Below are 19,020 nucleotides of genomic sequence, written 5' to 3' on the forward strand. Positions count from 1 at the left end.
TTCTTTCCACCGACGTCTTTTATTAATGAATGCAAAATACAGTACTGAGATGGGGCATGCATCACAGACGACAGGAAAGCAAGCTATAGAAACCGGGGTCGGAGGGCCTCATTACGTCTGAGGTAGAGCGAGGTGGTGCTGGGGAGCGGGACACTGGGGGACGAGCACCGGCCCCACTTGGGACTACGGACCACGGGGGAGCTGGGGGGTGGTCGGTCGTCAGCCACACGGCAAGAACAGCTGAAAACGTTACACGTCCCTCCACCCGTTCCAGTCCCCCTCTTTGTGGACAGAGCGTCAGGGTTCCCTTGTCACTGGCTGGTGGGGGGTCTCCGCAGGACACCATCCTTCCCTCTGAGGGGCAGGCCCCACTCACCCTCACCCGAAAATCAAGGAGCGTCGCGTCGAAAACGCCTAGGCCGCCATCCAGGGAGCTGGAGGCTGAGTGCGTTAAGAAAGACCCTTTTGCTCTATAAAAATAGTTGCACTTTATAAAAGGGGGGATGCTCATCTCCGGTGGGGAAGGAGGTTGCTGTGTGAGAAACGGTCCACCGTGGCGGTGCGGGGGTGGACGAGACACGTGGGTGGGGTGCCCCCCCCCACCCCCCCGCCCCAGGCTCAACGGGGTCCTCGTTTGCGGGGCCGGGAGAATGGGTATCAGGGAGGCGAGGCAGCACCCCTCGGGACCCGGTGTGCGGGGTGGCCACGGCCGAGGCCTGCACGTGGGTGCTCAGTTGAGCAGGGTTCCGTAGAGCTGGGCTTTTGTGAGACTGTCCTTGCGGCTGAGCCCCGAGCCGCCAGTCCGAGGGAAGGCGGGCTGGGGGCTGAGGCGGGCGCCGGGGTGCATCTCCGGGGAGGCCTCCATGGAACTGGGCTCCAGGGAATCCCTGGAGCTCCGGGGGCTGTGCTCTGGCTCGGGGCTGCCGCCCGCCCCACAGAGCTGCACCCCGAGCCTCTCCCGCTCCCCCTCGCTGGCCGCGTAGCTGGGCAGGGGCTCAGCCGAGCGGCCGGGGCTGAGGCTCAGGTCACCGGCCGCCCGGAGGTAGCGGGGCTCGGCCAGGTGGCCCTGGGAGAGGTCATCGCCCTCCGAGAAGCTGTCAGCCTTGTAGCTGGCATAGAGGGGGCTGGCGCGGCCCTCGGCCTTCTCGCCCGGGCCGCCTCCGGCCCCAAAGTAGCGGTCGTTGAAGCCGCCGGGCGAGGCGCGGCCGGGGGCGGCGGCGGCGGCTGCAGCGGCGGCCGGGAAGGGGTAGGCGCCGATGTCCTCCACGCTCAGCGGCCGCCACTGGCCGCGCACGTCCTCTGCGGCCAGCCGGGCCGACCCCGGCTTGGCCCGCAGGTTCCACAGGTTGGGGGGCATCAGGGCGGGCTGGGGGCCGGGGGAGACCGGGAAGCGGTAGGGCTCGGCGGGGTACGGCGACACAGTCCTCGCGAACCCTGGGGCCGCCTCGGCCTCGAGCGGGGCGGCCACTGCAGCCGCGGCCGAGGCATAGCGCGGGCTGCTCCCGTAGGCCGCAGGCGGCGTGCGGCCGAAGAGCTCGTCGCGGCTGTTCAGGTAGATGGCCTGCTGCGAGGCGGTGAGCGTGCTGGCCTGGGCGTGCTCCTTCTCCTCCGACGCGGCGCTGAAGCTCGAGTAGGAGCTGGACGTGGGCAGCGAGGCCGCGTAGCCCCCGAAGGCCCCGTGCCGGTAGCCCGCGGGGTAGGCCGCCGCCTCGGGCTCCTCCTCCTCGGCCGCGCTGTCAGTGGAATTCTGGGCCCGCAGGAAGCCCACGTCGGTCACGGGCCCGTCCGCACTGGGCCGCCGGTCACGGCGCCGCTCCTCGGGGCAGTAGAGGGCCGTGTCGCTGCAGTAGATGTCCCCCTTGTAGGGGGGCCGGGGGCCCGGCTTTTCCAGCCTGTCGCGGAAGGCCAGGTCACGGGCTGAGGCATCCGACAGATGGGAGGACAGGCTGCCAGGGTCTGGCTTCTCCAGCACCTTGGCAAGGACGCAGGGGGGGACACTGTCAGCGTAGGCCGGGCGGCAGAGCGGGGAGGGCAGGCTGCAGCCTTGCTTCTCCATGTGCAGGCTCACGTGCTCCTGGAACTCTGAGGGCAGCTAGAATGGGACGCCGCGAGGAAGAGGAGGGGACGGGGGTCACGGTCAGCCCCGGACCGGCAGCCGAGGCTGACCCACCAGGGACCTGCCCAGGCCCTCTCTAATCCCACCAGCTGGAGCCGACGCCCGGGATGCTCTATTTCGCAAGCTCCCGGGATGTGCCTGCGGACCCCTGGTCACCGCCACCCACCCCGGCCCACTCCAGTGGGGCACCGCAGAGCCTGGAGGCTGGAACCCGGCTCTGTCTCAGGCCTCTCTCGGGCCTTCCCCTGAGGGGCTGACTTGCTATCCCAGCCCCAGGTCTCTGGGAGGGCACCCCCGGCCCACGCACGTGGCCTGGGTGCTCCCAAACCAGACAGACTCAGAAACAGATACGACAAAGATTGAGGGCCAGGCACCCAGCGGTTTCCGCAGGAGCGCCTGGTGCCCTGTGGGGGGCGTCCCGCTACTGTTTGATCTATTTTGTGAGCGTCTTAGGTGTGGCCCAGGCTCGGGGAGGCAGAAGGTGGAAAGGCCTGGGTGAGGGGAAGGGCAGCCTGGCTGGGGTGGGAGCCCTGGGTCCGAGGCTGGGCCCTGTGGCCTTGGCCCAGTGACTTCCGTGTGAAGCCAGTTTCTTATCTCTGAAATGAGCACTGTTAGGAATTGTACCCAAACTAAACCACAGGGTTTCAGGGGGGCTCACACAGCGGGTGGGGACTGGGGGCTGTGCCCAGAGGAAACGGGGTTGGGGGGGTGCGCCGGCTGTCCGGGCTGGCGGGGAGGTGTGTATGCGGTGGTCCCTCCACCACGTACCCAGAGAGGCCAGGGCACAGCAGGATCGAGTAGGGCCAGGGGGCCTCGGGCGCAGCCAGCCCCTTCGCTCTCAAGGGTGGGACCTGCGAGGAAGGGGCCCCGAGTGGTGGCAGGGGCAGCGGTGGGCCTGGCCGGGGCGGGGCTCACGTTACCTCGGACACCTTATGGCCCCTGCCGTACGTCTGGCTGCACTGCAGCAGCTGGGCCGCTAGATTGCAGTCCTTCCTATAGAGCTCCTAAAAGACAAGAGAAGCTGTTTTGCACAGGCTCGCCCCTCGCCAAGGTCGCTGCCACCCTGACCGGTGCCCAGTGGCCAATGCGGAAACCGGCGGGCAGAGCCGGCTGTGCAGTGGGCAGCACAAGGACCCTCTCTGGGCCTCACACTCTCGCCTGCGGAACGGGGGCCCCTGCTGTGACCTGGAGCCGCTGGTGCATGGAGGGCGCCCTCCCAGGCAGTCCCACCACTGACCCGGGTGGGAAGCTCCCACAGGGTGGGGGGCAGTGGGAGAAGAAGGGCCCGCAACGTGCCCTAAAGTCCCAGAGGCCCCAGGCATGGACACCAGGCCCAGTCTCCCTGCCCGCGGCCTCTGAGTCCCTCCCAAGGGAACGCAGTGGAGAGCGCCGGCAACGGCGAGGGACGAAGAACGGGCCTGCCGCTCCCACGTCTCAGAGTGAGGCCTGGACTTGGGCGTGGCTGCAGGGCCGGGCAAGGGTCAGGGCGAGTGGGGGGCAGAGGGCCTGTGTGACCCCAGGTCCAGGCGGGGACCAGCTCAGCCTCCTGAGCTGAAAACAGATGCAAACAGTAGGCATCGAGGGGTTTTGGTTTCGTCTTTGGAAAATCTCTGTTGCACGTGCCTGCCGCTGGGCCTTGGTTCCCACTGCCGGCCAGGGACCCTCTGCAGCCAGGGCTCTGACGGGGGCGGGGGTTCTGGGGTCCACCGATGGGCCCTGAGGTCCACCTGCTCCCATAGTCTCAAGTCAACCAGGCCCAGGCGTCCTGCAGCTCAGGTGAGCTGCTGAGGGCGTGGGCGCCCCTGCCATCCTGGTCCTGGTGGCTGCCGCCCCTCCACCTTCTGTACTGAGGCTGGTGCCCCGGCTTGGCCTGCACAGTGGAGGGAACCCGGGTCTCCCACTCCTTCAATGCATCCCTGAAAGGGTATAGTTGGTTAAGAGCTGAGAACTGGGCTCCTGTGAGGCCCCAGACTGGCTGTGGCTGGCATCAGAGGGCTGCAGGCGCTGTCTGGCCAGCCCAGACCTGCCACCAAGTTGTTAACAGTCTTCTGAGAGCCGCCCCTCATCTCTGTGCACTCTTCCGCCATCTCCTACCTGTGGCATCTCCACCTGGCTGTCCAGGGCCCGGCTCCTGCCCCACACCTGCCACCCCCTCCCACGTCTCCCCCAGAAGGTCCCAGCCCAGGAGACGGCAGGTGGCTCCCTTCCAGCAGACTCTGACCCCTGTAGTCGAGCTGGACCCATTTTTTTCTTCTCATAACCCACATCCCAGATCGGTCAATCACTTTGGTTCCAGCTTCAAAATATAACCAGAACCCAAGCCCGCCGCTTCCCACCTCCCTGGCCGCCATCCTGGCCAAGCCACCATCGTCTTTCTCCCAGATTGCTGTCTCATTGACCTTCCCACTCATGGCTTTGTCGTCTACGGTCTGTCCTCAGCAGAGCAGCCACTGGAGCCCAGTAAGAGTAAGTTCAGTCAGGCTACCCCTCTGTTCAAGAACCTTCAGTGGCTCCCTACTTCACTCAGAAAACCCCCCTACATTCCTATCGAAGCCTATACAATGCGGCCTCCTGTTTTCCTTCTGATCTCAGACCCTCGGCCTCTCCTCCCCACAAGAGCCCCTTCTGGTCTCTTTGCTGGTCTTCAAGTTACTCAGACCCACCTTTGCCACTGTGGCTCTTTCTGCCTGGAAGAAGCGCCCTTCCCCGCTGTCCCATGGCTAGCTCCCTCATCGCTTTCAGGTCTCAGCTCCAGCAGCCTCTTCCAGAAGCACCCGACTGAGATTCCCTAACCCTGCAACTGGCAACTCCCAGCACCATCCCCTGCTTTATTTTTCTCTGCAGCATTTAGCACTTCTAAGTCACTACACTGTTGACATATCTATCCTGTTTACTGTCCGCCCTCCCCACTCCCCTGCTCAGATGTAAACTCCACGTGGGCAGGGCGCTTGCCTGTGTTGTTCACACGTATTCTCAGAGCCTCGTAGGGTCTGGCCCGGCGAGGAGCAGATGCCAATCAGTGAGTGTGTGCTCAGCTGACGGGTCTGTGGCGGGCAGCGGGGCCCTTCTCGCGGGACCCTGGAAGTCAGGACCCACGGGTAGCCACAGGACTCTGATGTCCACTGCGAGTGGCCGAAGGCAGGAGTCCTGAGTGGCCACGCCCCAACCCTGGGGTCAGGAAGCCCTGCCTTGACTGGGACAGCGTGGCCCCATGCTCCCTATCTCAAGTCCCATCTCCTGCCAGTAGAGGGTCTCGCGGGATGCAGTTTGTGAGGCCGCCCCCATCCTTCCCCGAATGCCCAGGTACTCCGTGAGGTCCTGACCATCCCGTCTGTCCACCCGGCCCTGCGCCAGCCCCTCAGGGTCAGAATGGCCCGGCACTCACGTTGTCCTCTGACAGCTTGTCGATGGTCACCTTGGCCTCCAGCAGGTGGCTGTTGAGGGCGACGATCTCGTGGCTAAGCGCTCGTTTCTCTTCCTCATAGTGCTGGCCCTGGAGGTGGGAGACAGGCAGAAGAGGGAGGCGCTCAGCAGCCAGCCAAGGCCTGGGGCCTCCTGGGTCCCCTCTCGCAGCCGATAATGAGGAGGAGTTTGGAGGCCAAGGCACGCAAGGGTCAGAGCACAGAGCAGCCCATGTTCCAGTCCCGCTCTGCCAGGGAGGAGCCAGACGGCCTTGGGCAAGTCACTGCCTCTCTGAGCCTCAGTCTCTCCTCTGCACCGTGGGGACAGTGACAGGTGAGTGCTGGAGAGCACCCAATCAGGGCAGAGACAGGTGGGACTGGCCCAACCCCGGGGAGCAGGGAGCGGGCAGGGTGGAAACGAGGCCTTTGGCCCAGCTCCTCACGGGCAAGGGCATGACCACCAGGCCCGAGGTCCTCACCATGGTTCCAGAGCTGGGGGCCCAGGGCTGGGAGTGCTGGGGTGTGGGGGTGTGTGGCGTGCCCTCACCATGCGGTACAGCTTGTCCTCCAGCTCCTGGTTGATCCTTTGCAGTGCCATGTAGTTGCTCTGAATCCTGGAACGGAGGCCTTGACGTCACTGCTGTGCCAGGCCTGACCCTCCCACGGCCCCTGTAGCCATACAGCCCGCTGAGGGCTGAACACAGCCCCGCCCTGCTCTAACTGCTCCTGTGCTAGAAAGCATCTGATTGAAGCTAACTTGTTGCAACATTTCCTGGGCCAGGGCCGAGGACCCCTGTAGACGAGAAGGGAAGGCCTGTTATTCACAAGGGACTCTGTCGGGTCCTCACTCAGAGCCGGTTAACTCACAGTTTACACACAGTCCTTACAAGGCTGGCGAAAGGGTTCACAGTGCAATAGCAGGTTAGCAGGGGTCTAACCTTAAGACTGTGTGACGTGCCCTGGGGTGAGTGCTGGGGACACACAGTGAATAGGATACGGTTCTGCCTGGAAGAGGCTGAGACGGAGGCAGGTGTTGGGTGGGAAGCCGTTGCCGCCACGCGGTGTGACGGCGGAAGGGGCAGTGTCCATCCTCTCGACAGCCTATGTGTAGTGCTATGGCCCCTGTCTTGCGAGTGGGGAAACTGAGGCTGGAGGTGCTTAAGTAGTAAAAGGGACAAACAGCCTCACTGCAAATCCAATGCTCTATAAACATTTAAAACAAACCAAGCCAACAGCAAAGTTTGCGTTTTCTTTACATTTTTCCTAAAAGAAGCCTGGAAAGCATGTAATATCTTTTAGAAGAATACCCATCTTACACGTGCAGCGCGATGTTTACAGAAGTTTTGTTTTCAAGGGAGTCATTGCTCAGGGTCCCGCACACCTAGCCTGCTGTCACTGGCTGCTGGGCTGCTCAAGGGAACCGTCTCTAAATGCTGGTTCACCTCCAAGGCTGGACATCGTTTCCCAGTCAGAGACCCAGGCGACACTGGCTGGGGTCTGGGTCTGGAGATGGCTGCATCTGTGTCATGCTGCCGCCCCACCACATAAATACAAGAGAAGGAATGAGCAGGGGACGAAGAGGTGCCTGGGAAGAGCCTGTACCCGGCAGTAGCCAGCGCCAGTTCAGATCCTGGTTTGGCAGCTCTTGGCACAAAGCGCGACTCTTGTCAGAGCCGCCTGCCCTCGCTGAGCCTTGGACTCCCCGTGTACGAATGGGGTCACCAGCTCGGGTGGGAGGCACGGCTCTGCTAGCGGCAGATCGCTGGCCCCGCGCCCCGCGCCGCCCAGGCCCCGCCCCTCCATGGCCCCGCCCCCTTACCTGCGCAGCTTCTCCGTGACCTTCTCCAGCTCCTCCTGCGCTCGACGCAGCTCGATCTCCAGGTAGTGGCGGGTGGAGTCGAACTCGGTCTCGAGCTTCTCGAGCTTGTGCGTGGTGTAGGACAGCCGCTTGCGCAGCTCGCCCTTCTGCTCCTGCAGCGCGCTGCAACGACACGCGGCGGCGGGCCGGGCCGCGGCGCTGAGCTCGAGGCGCCGGTGGGTGCGCACGGGGTGCGCCCGGCCGCACCAACGCACGCGCACACGCACCACAGGCACGCACACCGCCCAGCCCCCGCCCCGGGGGTCAGGGTCTCTGACCCTGAGCCAGTCTGGCACTGGCGGGGGCAAGTACTTGGGGCGGCTTAAAGGACCCTGGTTTAAAGAGCACCCATCGGCACCCAGTCACTGGGTCTGGGAGCCGACCTCCAGATGGCACCGCTTACAGGGTCCCCCACTTTTGCTCCTCCACAGCGCTGGCTGGGGACGCTGAGGCCCAGAGGCACTAGTGCCACACCCTAGACCAGGACTGTCTTCCCCAAATCGACTGTGTGGTCCCAGCAGGCTGTGTGACCTCTGGGCCAGGGAGAGGATGAGCCTGGATGCCCCACGTCCAGGTAGCATCCGCCACAGTGGCCAGCTAGCTGCACAGAGCATCAGACACTCAGAAAACCACTGGCCTGCTCATGTCTCCCTTCCTCCAGGAAGCCTTCCAGGGCCAGGCTTGGCTCTTGAGGCACTATTTTCCCCACAGACTGAGGGCTCCTCTGGGACCCCGGGCCGCCGAGTTCCCATGCTCAGGAAACAGAAACGGGATGATTCACCCTCTGAGCCATATGCCATCAATTCACATCAGCTACCGTTGGGCACAAGGCAGGAGGAACAGGTGTGGTGGCCACACCCAGGGGACTGGCCGTGAACTCCACCAGGGCAGGGGCCACACCCTCCTATCGGCAGCCACCCAGCTCCCAGAGAGCACCTAACCACGGGCTGACCTGAGGCACCTTTCCCCTGACTGGCTGAGCACGCAGAAGGGGCCAAGGGGGAAGGACTCACCTTTAATAGCCGGGAGGGCTGATTTCTGCAGGGAAGGGAGAGCGGCCCGGTGGGTGAGGGGCACCAGGGGAGTTCTGCTGGCTGTTAGCCACGAGTGAGGCTAAGGTTCAAGCTGCCGTTCAGTGCCCTGGGTGTGCGCTTTGCTCTGTCACCCCCTGCACTTTTCCCGTCACCCCCTACATTACAGTCACAACGAAGCCCAGAATGGTGCAGCCTGAAGGTGAACTCCATGGTGTCACGGGGTGGGCGGGGTCCCTGCCATCACACAGACCTGGCTGCTGGTCCCCGCCACGCACCCCCCAAGTCCACCTGCGACTGTCCCCATCTTGCCCTGGGGACACAAAGCCCTGGCTTCAGAGAGGTGTCCGGGTCGGAGTAGGGGCCCAACTGGGCTAACTGTTTGCTGGAGGAAGCCCAACCCTCCTCAGGGGACCATTTGGAGCTAAGACCCTTTGGATGGTAACTTCTGGTGGGTTTGCTGTGGGCAAGCAGGAGGCTTCCTCCAGAGCCCAGGGTAGAGTGAGCTTCAGTCTCGGGCCCTGTCTGTAAACCACACGTGTTACCATAGGCGCACACCCAGAGAGCCCCGATTAAGCCTTCCTGGATTCCTGCCCAGGTCTACATTCTTAAAAATAAATAAAAATAGGGCTTCCCTGGTGGCGCAGTGGTTGAGGGTCCACCTGCCGATGCAGGGGACACGGGTTCGTGCCCCGGTCCGGGAAGATCCCACATGCCGCGGAGCGGCTGGGCCCGTGAGCCATGGCCGCTGAGCCTGCGCGTCCGGAGCCTGCGCTCCGCAACGGGAGAGGCCACAACAGTGAGAGGCCGCGTACCCCCCAAAAATAAATAAATAAATAAATAAATAAAAATAGAGTTGCCTACGTTTTGAGAACCTCAGAGAAGGGTGGGGTGGGTCCTCCCAAGAGTTGGTCCCCAAGGAAGATGCAGAGTGACAAGCAAGGAGGGAGACCAGTGGCAGAGTGCCTGCCCACGGCTGCCAAGCAGGCCCTGCCGCTTCCTCCAGGCAGCACGCCTGACTGATTCACTCCAAGCGCCCTGCAGCTACAGGTCCCAGACTGCCCCTGGCCCAGGCCTTTCTCCCCAGGGGGCTGGCGAGTTTCCTGGGGGCTCTCCCATGTCATCCCGGGCCCCCTGCACACACGGGGTCAGGCGTGGGAGTGGGGTGGCGGCCCCTGAAGTCAGTCATCCTGCAGGGGCTGCAGGTCACCCACAGCCCTCGGTCACAGGGTACAGGCGGGGTCTGCACCCTCGGGAAGAGGTGAGAGCACCCGTGGGGCCACCTGAGCCCCCGCCCTCCCCCACCTTGGTCACCCGCCTGCAGCCACAGCTCGGACCCTGCCGTCAAGACTGTCCACCCCTGACGTGACCCAGCCGTATCCCCCTACGATGCATCCACCCGTCACCCTCCTTCCTTCCTTTCCTGCCCTGTCCCGCCATTCCCTGCGCCTCACAGCACGAATGAGACAAACGTGGTCCCCGCCCCGCGGAGCTTATAGTCTCGAGGGTAGACAAACAGTGAACAAGGGAGCAGGTTCACCAACAAGGCACGTGTAGGAGGAAAATATGACAGGGCTGTGAGGTGGGCTCCGAGCAGAGCCAGGACCCACCAGACAGGCATCTGAGCCGCAACCACCCCTCACGAGGCAGCCAGCTTCATCGAGCTGGCCCACCCCAGCCTCAGTTTACCCTTGGCCTCCGGATGGCCTTCCAGACGTACTGGGCGGCTCTGTCCCACCACCCTTCAAGTACTGCTCTCACCTCCTGAGCCCCTCACACCCACCCACCCACCCCTCAGCCGCAGCGGGTCCAGCCCTGGGCTGGCACAGCCCCCAGCCCGCTTGCTGGAGGCACCTGGGCCCTGGCCCTGGACACGCCCCCCTGGTCCCTCAGTCACAGCAGCGCCAACCCCGGTGCCCCACCACGCCTTCCCCACCTCTGCCACTCCAGCTCCGTCCCCGAGGCTGATCCTCAGGGCCCTGGTTTACCCCTCGCCCCCTCCCCGCACATCTCAGGCCTAAGGTCCTCTGTGCCCAGCCACACACGAACCCCTCCCCAGCCTCCATCTGCAGCCCCGACCTCTCTCTAGGGCTCTACTGCCCTCCACGTCCAGCCGCCCACCGGCCTCTCCTCCCAGAAGGCCTACAGGCACCTCACAGCCAGTGCGTCCAGTGCTGACTCTTCTCTGCCCCCTGTGCTCCCCAGCCCTGGGAAGGTCACAGCTACCAGCGGTCCCCAGTCAGACCCTGAGAGGCCGCGGTGACCCCTCTCACTGCCTGTGGCCACCCTTCACAGTCCTTCACCAAGTCCTGGCCATCAACTACTCCAGAGCTTTGGACATGTCCCCTCCCCTGCCTGGTCCAGGGAGGGCCCTGGGCTGGGCACCCTGAGGTCTTCAGTCACCTGTTTGGTACCACCATCCTTTCCTGCCTTTCCCTCCCAGGGCATTTGCCCGAGCCCTGCCTGACCTCAGCCTCAGTCTCCACATCTGTAAAACGGGGATGTGTGCACCCACACGCTGGAGCACCCACCCTCAGGGAGCAGGGCTGTCACCGTGGTCCCTGCACTCCCCGGATCATCAGAACTGCCAAGAGATGATGCTGGGGGCAGGCACCATGGGGGGAATGCTCAGTGCCTCTGCCTCCCACCTGGTGTGGAGTTGGCTCAGGGGGCCCCTCAACAGATGCACAGGGAGGGCCTGGAAATCCCTCATGCCCCACCCTCTGGATCAGGGTCACCCTCCCGGCTGGGGGGCTCGGGAAGCCCTGCTCACACTGCTGCCCGGGGGGGGTCATCTCGCTTTGACCTGGGTCCTGGTGAATTGATCAGTATCTGGCCTAACCCGTCAGGGTGTGTGCTGGTGGGTGCGTGCTTCATGGTTCCCTCCTTGCCCGTGGGAAGCCCCTGGAAGGCTTCCCCACCTCACAGGGGAGAAAGATGAGCTCCCTCGGCGCAGAGTGGGACCCCGCCTGCCTCCCACCAGGAGCCCCTCTGGCTGCTCAGCAGAGGCCTGAGCCCGAGGACCGAGCCCGGGGCTGGTCTGTGGGGACACCGGGGCCTCGCCTCCAAGACCAGATGGCCGGGAAGCAATGGCGAGGGTGTGCTGGCAGCCGACACCCTCCCCCTCTCTGGGCCTTGTCGGGGGAGTTGATGCAGATGTGGGATGGATGTCTGGGGACAGACGCAGAAACACCGAGGAGCCGGGGAGACAACAGGTGTGTTACCTGTCCCAGAGCGAGGGTGAGGACCTGGCCAGCCGGCCCTGCAGGATGCGGGGTTGCCCGAGGCACGAGGGCACCCAGGGGCTGCGCAGCCTGTGGGTGAAGAGGACAGAGCTGCTCAGAACGGGGACCGGGGGCCACGCTGGGCCCGCCGTGGGCACGCAGTCACAGAGAGATGGGGGATCGTCCCCCACCGGCAGGAGAGCTCCTTGTCATCAGCAGGGTGGCAGGGTAGGAGCATAGGAGCTGGGGGGTAGGCACCTGCCAGCCCCGGCTGCCCGAGTGCATTGCTGGCACCGAGTCCCACCCCAGGCCTGCATCCCCATCTCAGCCTCAGAGGGAAGTCATGGCGGGCAGGCTCCCCCAGCTCCAGGTTTCTGTCCGGCTACTGCTCCTTCCTTGCAGGACCCATTGGTCAGAGAGCCTGGGAGGCAAGGAGGACGGAGGGCATGTGACCCCCGACCTCTGCTGACAGACACCAGTGGGGTATTCTGGAGGTTGTGGGACCTACTGGATGTTAGGGGTCCAGGACAGGACCCACTTCACCCCTCCTGGCACCCCTTCTCACTCACCCTGCCTGTGGCCTGTCTGGGCTGGGCGGGGGGTGGGACAGAGGCGGGTGGATGACCCACCCCAGCCCCACGGTGCCACCCTGCTTGGGGGCAACGGGATGTACATCACAGCTTTAGGCACAAGTCGGCTTGGTCGCCCCCTTCCTGTAGTCTCTCCAGGGAGGGCTCCCGGTGGCCTGGCTGGCCCCGGAGCCAGAGCAGAAATCTGACGGGAGGACGCTGCCCCGGACATCAGGCGTCCAGACAAGGCTTAGAGACACGGGCAAGTGCATGTGTTCAGAGAAGGGGCGGCACAATCCCATTTACAAAATAACTGCGCACAGACGCCACACAAGGTAACGGAAGGGAAGGAATGTTAATGTTGTCTTGGGTGGGTGGTGGGATTCTGGGCAATTAAAACATTTTCTTTTATACTTTTCTGGATTTGTCATAGTTCCTACAGTGAGCATGAAAAATCCTCACTGGCGGTCCAGTGGTTAAGACTCCGTGATTCCACTGCAGGGGGCGCGGGTTTGATCCCCGGTCAGGGAACTAAGATCCCACATGCTGTGGGGTGCAGAAAAAAAATTTACTAAGGATCAAATTTTGCCCCTCCCTCCAGAAAAAGGTTGAAAGTGTTGATTTGATAGGCTGGGGGCGGGGGGGCGGGGGGACGGGTAGGGAAGCTCTCAGCCCTGGGCCGCGAGCTGCATGGCAATCGCCACTTCTGTAAGCCCCCATCTGCTCATCTGTGAAATGGGCTGCCCTTGGCCCTGGTCTCCTGGGCTGATCTGCAGGCTGGGCTGGGGGAGGGGTGGGGGGAGAGGCAGCGGCTTGATCTCCATTTGAACTGGACTTTGGAAGTCCAGGCCCAGGGTTCACTCTTGGCCAATGACCCCAATGCTGCTGAGTGAACGGAGAGGAGGGGCAGGACTGGCCCGTTCCCGTGGGAGTAGCCAGAGACCCAGTCTCCCCTTGGCGGCTCGGTTGAGTCCAGCAATCCCTGGGGGAGTCCCCGTCCCAGCCCTCGCCAGCCAGTCCCCACCCCAGAAGGCCCTTCTGCTGGGGACTCCTGGCAGGTGAGTTCTCAGAAGAGTAGAAGGGAGGCTGGGACCCTGGGAAACTGAGGCCCAGGGAAGGGGCGGGGCTTGCCTGGAAGCACAGAGAATGGGGGGCATGGCTGTGACTTGACCCAGACTCTGCCGCTGGTCACACACAAGGCATTTATCCCTGACAACCGCTCTTGTTCTGACGCAAATTCTCATTTCAGGCCTATGGCATGGGGAGCGCCTCTTCCTAGAGATGAGAAAACTGGGGCCCAGAGAGGTTAAGCAAGATCACACAGCAAGTCTGGGATGCGGCTGAAATCCCCCGATGCCTGTGATGCTGTGCTGGGCACGGGGAGGAAGGACATGTGCGCTCTGGGGCCCGGGGGCCATCCTTCCCTCCTCCGCGGTGTGAACAAGGTTCCTGGGGGCAGAGGTGCTCCCTGGTGGGCTGTGGTGATGGGGCGGGTGGGGCTGAAGGAGTGTCCGCCCTCCGGCTCCCAGGTACCAGGAGCCGGTCCCCGCAGCAGCCCCGTGGCCCTGCCTATCTCCACACGCACTCTCCGTGCTCAGGCTCCGGCCCCCGTCATGCTCCAGTGACACCAAATTGCTTGCCATTCTTCACATGCTGCAGGCAGCTTCTCATCTTGGTGACTTTGTCGCTGTGTCCCCTCTGCCAGGATGGTACTCACTCCTTCCCGCTCAGGTTAACTCCTCCCCACCCAGGGCTCACTGGTGGGACCCTGACACCCATCCCGCCCCAGCCTGCCCGCCAGGGAGCGTCACTGGGGTTGAGCCTCTGTCCCGGGGCCCGGTCTCCTGCCCCGTGCCGGCCCCCAGTCCGGTCTCCGCCCTCCGCCAGATGGCAGGTCACGAAACCCAGCCAGACCACTCCCGCCTCTGGGCAAAATTCCCCAAGATTCCTACCCGAAGCCCCCGTCCCCTCAGACGCCCCACAGCCCCCACCTCACCCTGCGCTGGCCCCCTTCCCCCGCGCTGGCTCCACGCTGTGCCCGAGTTACCCTGAGCCCCTTCCTCTCCACCTCAGGGCCTTTGTCCTCGCTGTCCTCTAGGCCAGGTACCCCCCACCCCCCACCTCAGGCCCCTGCCGCCAGGGACAGCATTCCCTCCTCCACCCTCTCTCATTCCTGCGGGGACAAGGACCTGGGGACCTCCCCTGCCCTCCCCTGGGACCACCTCCCTCCTTCACCGACTCGTCCCGGTGCCCCGTGCTGTGTCCACGTGGAGCCAGAGACCAGCAACACGTGTTGCGTGAACGGCTGCAGAAACATCTCCGGGGCTGCAAGGTCCAGTGCATTTTTATATCCCCGGGGCCTACTCTGGGGTTGGATAAATGGGGGGGTAAGCCCCCCCAAGTCCTCCTTGCTCCCCTGAGGTGCTGGTGAGAGCACCCGGCCCCTCCCCCACTGGCCTCTCCCCTTCCCGCAGGGGCCGACACCCTGGAACTCATGGCACAGGGACTCGTGCCAGCTCCCAGTGTCAAGGGCAATGCCCAGCAGAGGCAGACACCATGGAACCACCCTCAGAGCTACCACTGACGGGCCACCTTGGCCAAGGTGAGCCCAGCCCTGGCCTGGGAGAAGGTCTTTGCCCCCAGAGCTGCTCAGGCCAGCTGGTCCTCTCCCAGCTGGGCCTCCAGCGGGCACCTTGGGACCACCGCATCAGACTCTTGGGATGCCCTGCGTGGGCCCGGGGGCGGGTCCCTGCAGAATAGCCTCCGTCCCTGTCCCATGCTGGCATCACCTCTGAGTCTCCCTGTAGAAGGTCTGGTGCCACCATCCTTCCACAAAAGGAGCCAGAGACAACCCCTGCAGGGTCTCAGAGCCCCCTTGTCCCTGCCGAGGCCCCCCGTGCCCTGGCCTGTGCCCCCATGCTTGGTGGCCACCACTTTTCTGTGTCTCAGAACAAACAGTCTTTCTCTATTCCCCTTGAACTTGTTCACTGCCGCACTGATTCCATCCTGTGTCCCCAGTGGGAACCTACTGAGGACCCTTCTCGAGGGGCAGGTGGGCATGAATGGTTAACCAACGCCCCCAGCACCTGCCGAGGGCCTGCCCTGCCCCAGGTGCCCACACATACCTACTCATCTAGTCTCAGGCCACCCTGTGAGGGAGGCGTGCACCACACCCATATGACAGACGAGTAAACTGAGGTTCATGGCAATGACGTCACACAGCCCTCCTGGGGTTCAACACCGGGCCAGCTGTTCTTCCCCTCACGTTGAGATGCCAGATTTTAGTGCAGATCGCAGCCCTTCACTCTTCCTTGAACCGCCTCCCACATATCATAAGCACGATAAGGCACAGCCACGGTCTCCCTGTGAGCGTCGGCCACGGCCAGCTTGACGGAGGCAGAGGCTGGAGTCTAAGAGGTGAGCCACCTGGCAGGGCCAAGGGCAGGGGCCTGGAGTCCCACAGGACAGCTCATCCCGCTTCCTGGTGGGCCGTGAGCGTCTCCCTGGAGGGAAACAGTTCTGGGCATCTGGCTGGCACTGGTCTGTGGCTCAGACACGCCTGCCCAGCCCCTGGGCAGCCCCTTGGCTGACTCTGCAGCAACTTCACCAGCAACGCCACGTGCACGGAGAAGGGGACTCTGGACACGCCAGGCCACTGTGCCACAGCGTGCAGGTGCGTGCGTGGGTGTGCGTGTGTACTGGGGGAGGGGACTGTCACAGGGCTGGCCTGGGGGCCCACAGCCAGGAGGGGTCACCCACTCAAGCCAGACAGGGGGTGACCTCAAACTCTACGCCTGCTCAGGCCCTGCTCTCTCCTGGTTTGCTGACCGAGGTCATCCAGTGGAACCAGTCCCTCTTCCCTCCTCGCGGCCCGGTGACACGGACGCTCCACTGCTCTCCTGCCCAGAGACAGGAGACGGGAGACGCTGCAGGGAACATCTCGCTTCTGCCTCATCTTATCAGGCGGCTGCAGCCCTGCTCCCGCCACCCCTCCCCCCACGCCCATCAAGGCAGAACCACGTGCTGGGAGCTGGCAGCTCTGCAGCCTGGGAGCCCTCAGTGGGCGGGTGGACCCAGGGGTGCTCAGGGCCAGGACAAAGAAGAGCAACCTGGGCAAGTGGGCGTAGCAGCTGCAGAGTCACCGCCGGGCCTTTGCACATGCTGCCCCTCCTGCTGAGAACGCCCCCTCCCCTGTTCTTTAGTTCATTCTATCTACCTCCTCCGAGAAGCCCTCCCGGACCTCCCAAACCCCACTCTGGTTAGGGTCAGCTCTCCATAGACTCGGCGCCTGCACCTGTACAGATGGCAGGAAGTCACACGGCCGAGTTGACAGGCCTCCCTTTCTGCTCATCCGGCAGACTGACCCGGGAACCTTACCACACCCCCTGTTCCGTTCCTTCACTTTTCCTCTCTGCTCAACCTCCCAACGCCTCCTCCCGCATCGCCACTCACAGCTGATGACCTCGCTTCCTCTTCCACGGGAAAAAAGAAGCCACCCCTAGGGAACTTTCACAGATGCCACCGCCAGGTCTCCTCACCTACCAGCATCTGCCCGCCTGTTACTATAGACAGCCCGCCAGGCAGCCCCTCCGCCCACTCCAGGCGCGGCTCCAGCTACCCTCCCCTCACTCCCAGACCACCAGTTTTCCCCTCTTTACTGGATCATTGTCTCCGGCACAAGAACACGGAGGTACGTTTGCCATACTGAGAACAACCCTCTGCTGGCCCTCCTGGACCTGTCCTCATTCTCTGCTCCAAGAAACGTTGCCTGTCCTTGCACCCAGCCTGCCAGGACCAATACCCAACCTGGCTCACGTCCCCTCCACGCGACTGAACCAGCTCTCGCCGGTCCCTGAGCTCAGTGCTCAGACGACCTGAGCCCTCAGCGGCCAACGGCACGGTCGACGCCTCCCTCTTCCTGCAAACACCATCCTCACCTGGCCGTCCTTCTCAGCCCCCTCTGCGGGTGGCCCTCCTCTCCCTGGCCTCCTAACCAGCAGGACCCAGGAATAGTGCCTCCAATCTCTCTTCTGCCCTGGGTACACTCACCCCATGGTGGCCCCAGCCACAAATACCATCGCTCCACTAAGGGCCCCCAAATTCGTGTCTCCCTGACTCCAGGCGTGCATGCCCCCTGCTGCCTCCGTCTCTGCTTGGATATCTCGCAGGCGGCACAGACCTGTGGGGCCCACTGCATCCCACTCCGCTCGCCCTCCCCAAATCCACAGCCTTCCCTCCCCAATCCCTGCCCCGACCCAGCAGGGCCAGCACTCCTCCCCGAGCCTGGAGGCACCCTTGACTCCTTTTCTCTTTCTAGCGCCGCCCACCACGCTGAGTCCAACTTCTCTCGCGTGGGATTGCTGCACAGCCTCCTAACTAGCTCCTGCCCTCACCCGCTCTCAGCCAGAGGGGTCCTGTCGAAGGCTAAGTCCAATCCACCCCCCATCTCCAAAGCTCCTACATCGCTTGGGTCAAACCCAACGTGTTCACGCTGATCACCTGATGGCAGGTGGCCTTCCCATTGCCCCCTGGACCTCACCTTCCAGCCGCATTCAGCACAGCCTTGCCTCAGGGCCTTTGCACGTGCTGTTCTTCTGCCTGGATCTGTCTCCCAGATACCCCACGGCTGCTCCTCTCCTCCTTCAGTCAACATTCAAACACAACTTTCTTGGTGAGGCCTTTCCTACACTCTGCAGGCATCCTCTCTCCCCGTTTCCCTGCCGGGCCTGTGTGTCCTTGGCCTCACCCCCTGGAGTGGCAGCTCCCCAGGACAGGGATTTCTGTCTGCCTCATTCCCTGCTGGGTCCTCAGACCCTGCAGCAGAGGCTGGCAACCAGGAGGGCCCAATAAACATTCGCTGAGTGAATGAAAAACACAGAGTGAATGCATTTTACAGATGAGCAAACTGGGGCTCAGAGGGAGAAAGCGCCCGCCCCCCCCCACCCCAGGTCAACAGGCTGCAGGCTTCTTGACAATCAACCCGAATTCCCCTCCGCAGCTTCCAGTGCTTTGGGCTTTTCCTTGCCTCTGAGGTCAGCGGCTTTAGGGGGTTGGTTTTGTTTGTCTGGCTCTGCCAGAAGAAGTTGCTCTCTGATTTCCATAAGGGCTCAGCCCCCTGAAATGACCATGAGAGGGTGAAATGTGAATTCCAGGTCAATAATGAGTGTTCAGTGTAAGTACGTGCAAAACACGGCATGGAAGTACTTACGCTAAGTAAGCATCCAGCTGCTTATTGAGATCGGGGAGCCCGATAAAGTAGAGGATGCCCAGTGAAATTTATTTAAATTCGTTTAAATTTCACTGGCCATTCTGTACTTTATCTGGCAGCCCGAGTACGGAGACAGAGGTGACCCCACGGAGGAGGGCCTCCAGCACCGGCAGGAGAGGTCATCCCGTGCCCGTCATGAAGAAGGCCAGCCATCTGCGCGGGAAACACAGCTTGGGCAAAGGCCGGGAGATGAGTGTGGCCAGAGCCCAGGCCTGGGTCAGCTGGCAGGAGGCTGAGAGCGCCTGGCCCTGAGTGCGGGCCAAGTGTCCGGTCCCCTTGCTCGGGGCGCCGGGAGCCCGAGGGGAGCTCCACAGCGGAAAGGACTGGCGACAGGCTCCGGCCTGGGGCTGTCCCTCTGGTGGGTGAGTCGGGACAGGGAGTCCCAAGGAGGCTGCCTCAGGAGAGGTAGGGCCAGCCACACAGCGGGCCCCAGGAAGCCCCCAAGGCCCCCCTTTCTGGCTGTGTTGGGGCTCCTTGGGCACCCCCGCCTGGCCTCGTCTTTCCCAGCACCCAGCCCAGCACCGTTGCTCATCTACTCTCTTTCCTCACCCCC

At 63.3% G+C, this 19,020-nt stretch overlaps 1 protein-coding gene across 3 annotated transcripts in view; it reads right to left on the bottom strand.

Moving 5' to 3' along the window:
• Nucleotides 1-19,020, bottom strand: part of BEGAIN (brain enriched guanylate kinase associated) — a 28,406-nt gene continuing 9,386 nt past the window's right edge. Inside the window, exons 2-7 of one of the 3 annotated variants that reach the window (XM_029236561.1) lie at nucleotides 11,631-11,720; nucleotides 7,337-7,498; nucleotides 6,065-6,131; nucleotides 5,502-5,609; nucleotides 3,037-3,120; nucleotides 1-2,092 (exon numbers count right to left, since the gene is read on the bottom strand). In XM_029236561.1, coding sequence (XP_029092394.1) covers nucleotides 731-2,092; nucleotides 3,037-3,120; nucleotides 5,502-5,609; nucleotides 6,065-6,131; nucleotides 7,337-7,498; nucleotides 11,631-11,720 — 1,873 coding nt within the window. In that variant the 3' untranslated portion in view covers nucleotides 1-730. The remainder of the gene's footprint in view (nucleotides 2,093-3,036; nucleotides 3,121-5,501; nucleotides 5,610-6,064; nucleotides 6,132-7,336; nucleotides 7,499-11,630; nucleotides 11,721-19,020) is intronic. The other 2 variants (XM_029236560.1, XM_029236562.1) reach the window with 2 other exon arrangements.

The sequence above is a fragment of the Monodon monoceros genome, unplaced genomic scaffold (genome assembly GCF_005190385.1).
Source record: "Monodon monoceros isolate NGI ecotype Baffin Bay Population unplaced genomic scaffold, NGI_Narwhal_1 Super_Scaffold_21, whole genome shotgun sequence".
NCBI classification, from domain to species: Eukaryota; Metazoa; Chordata; class Mammalia; order Artiodactyla; family Monodontidae; genus Monodon; species Monodon monoceros.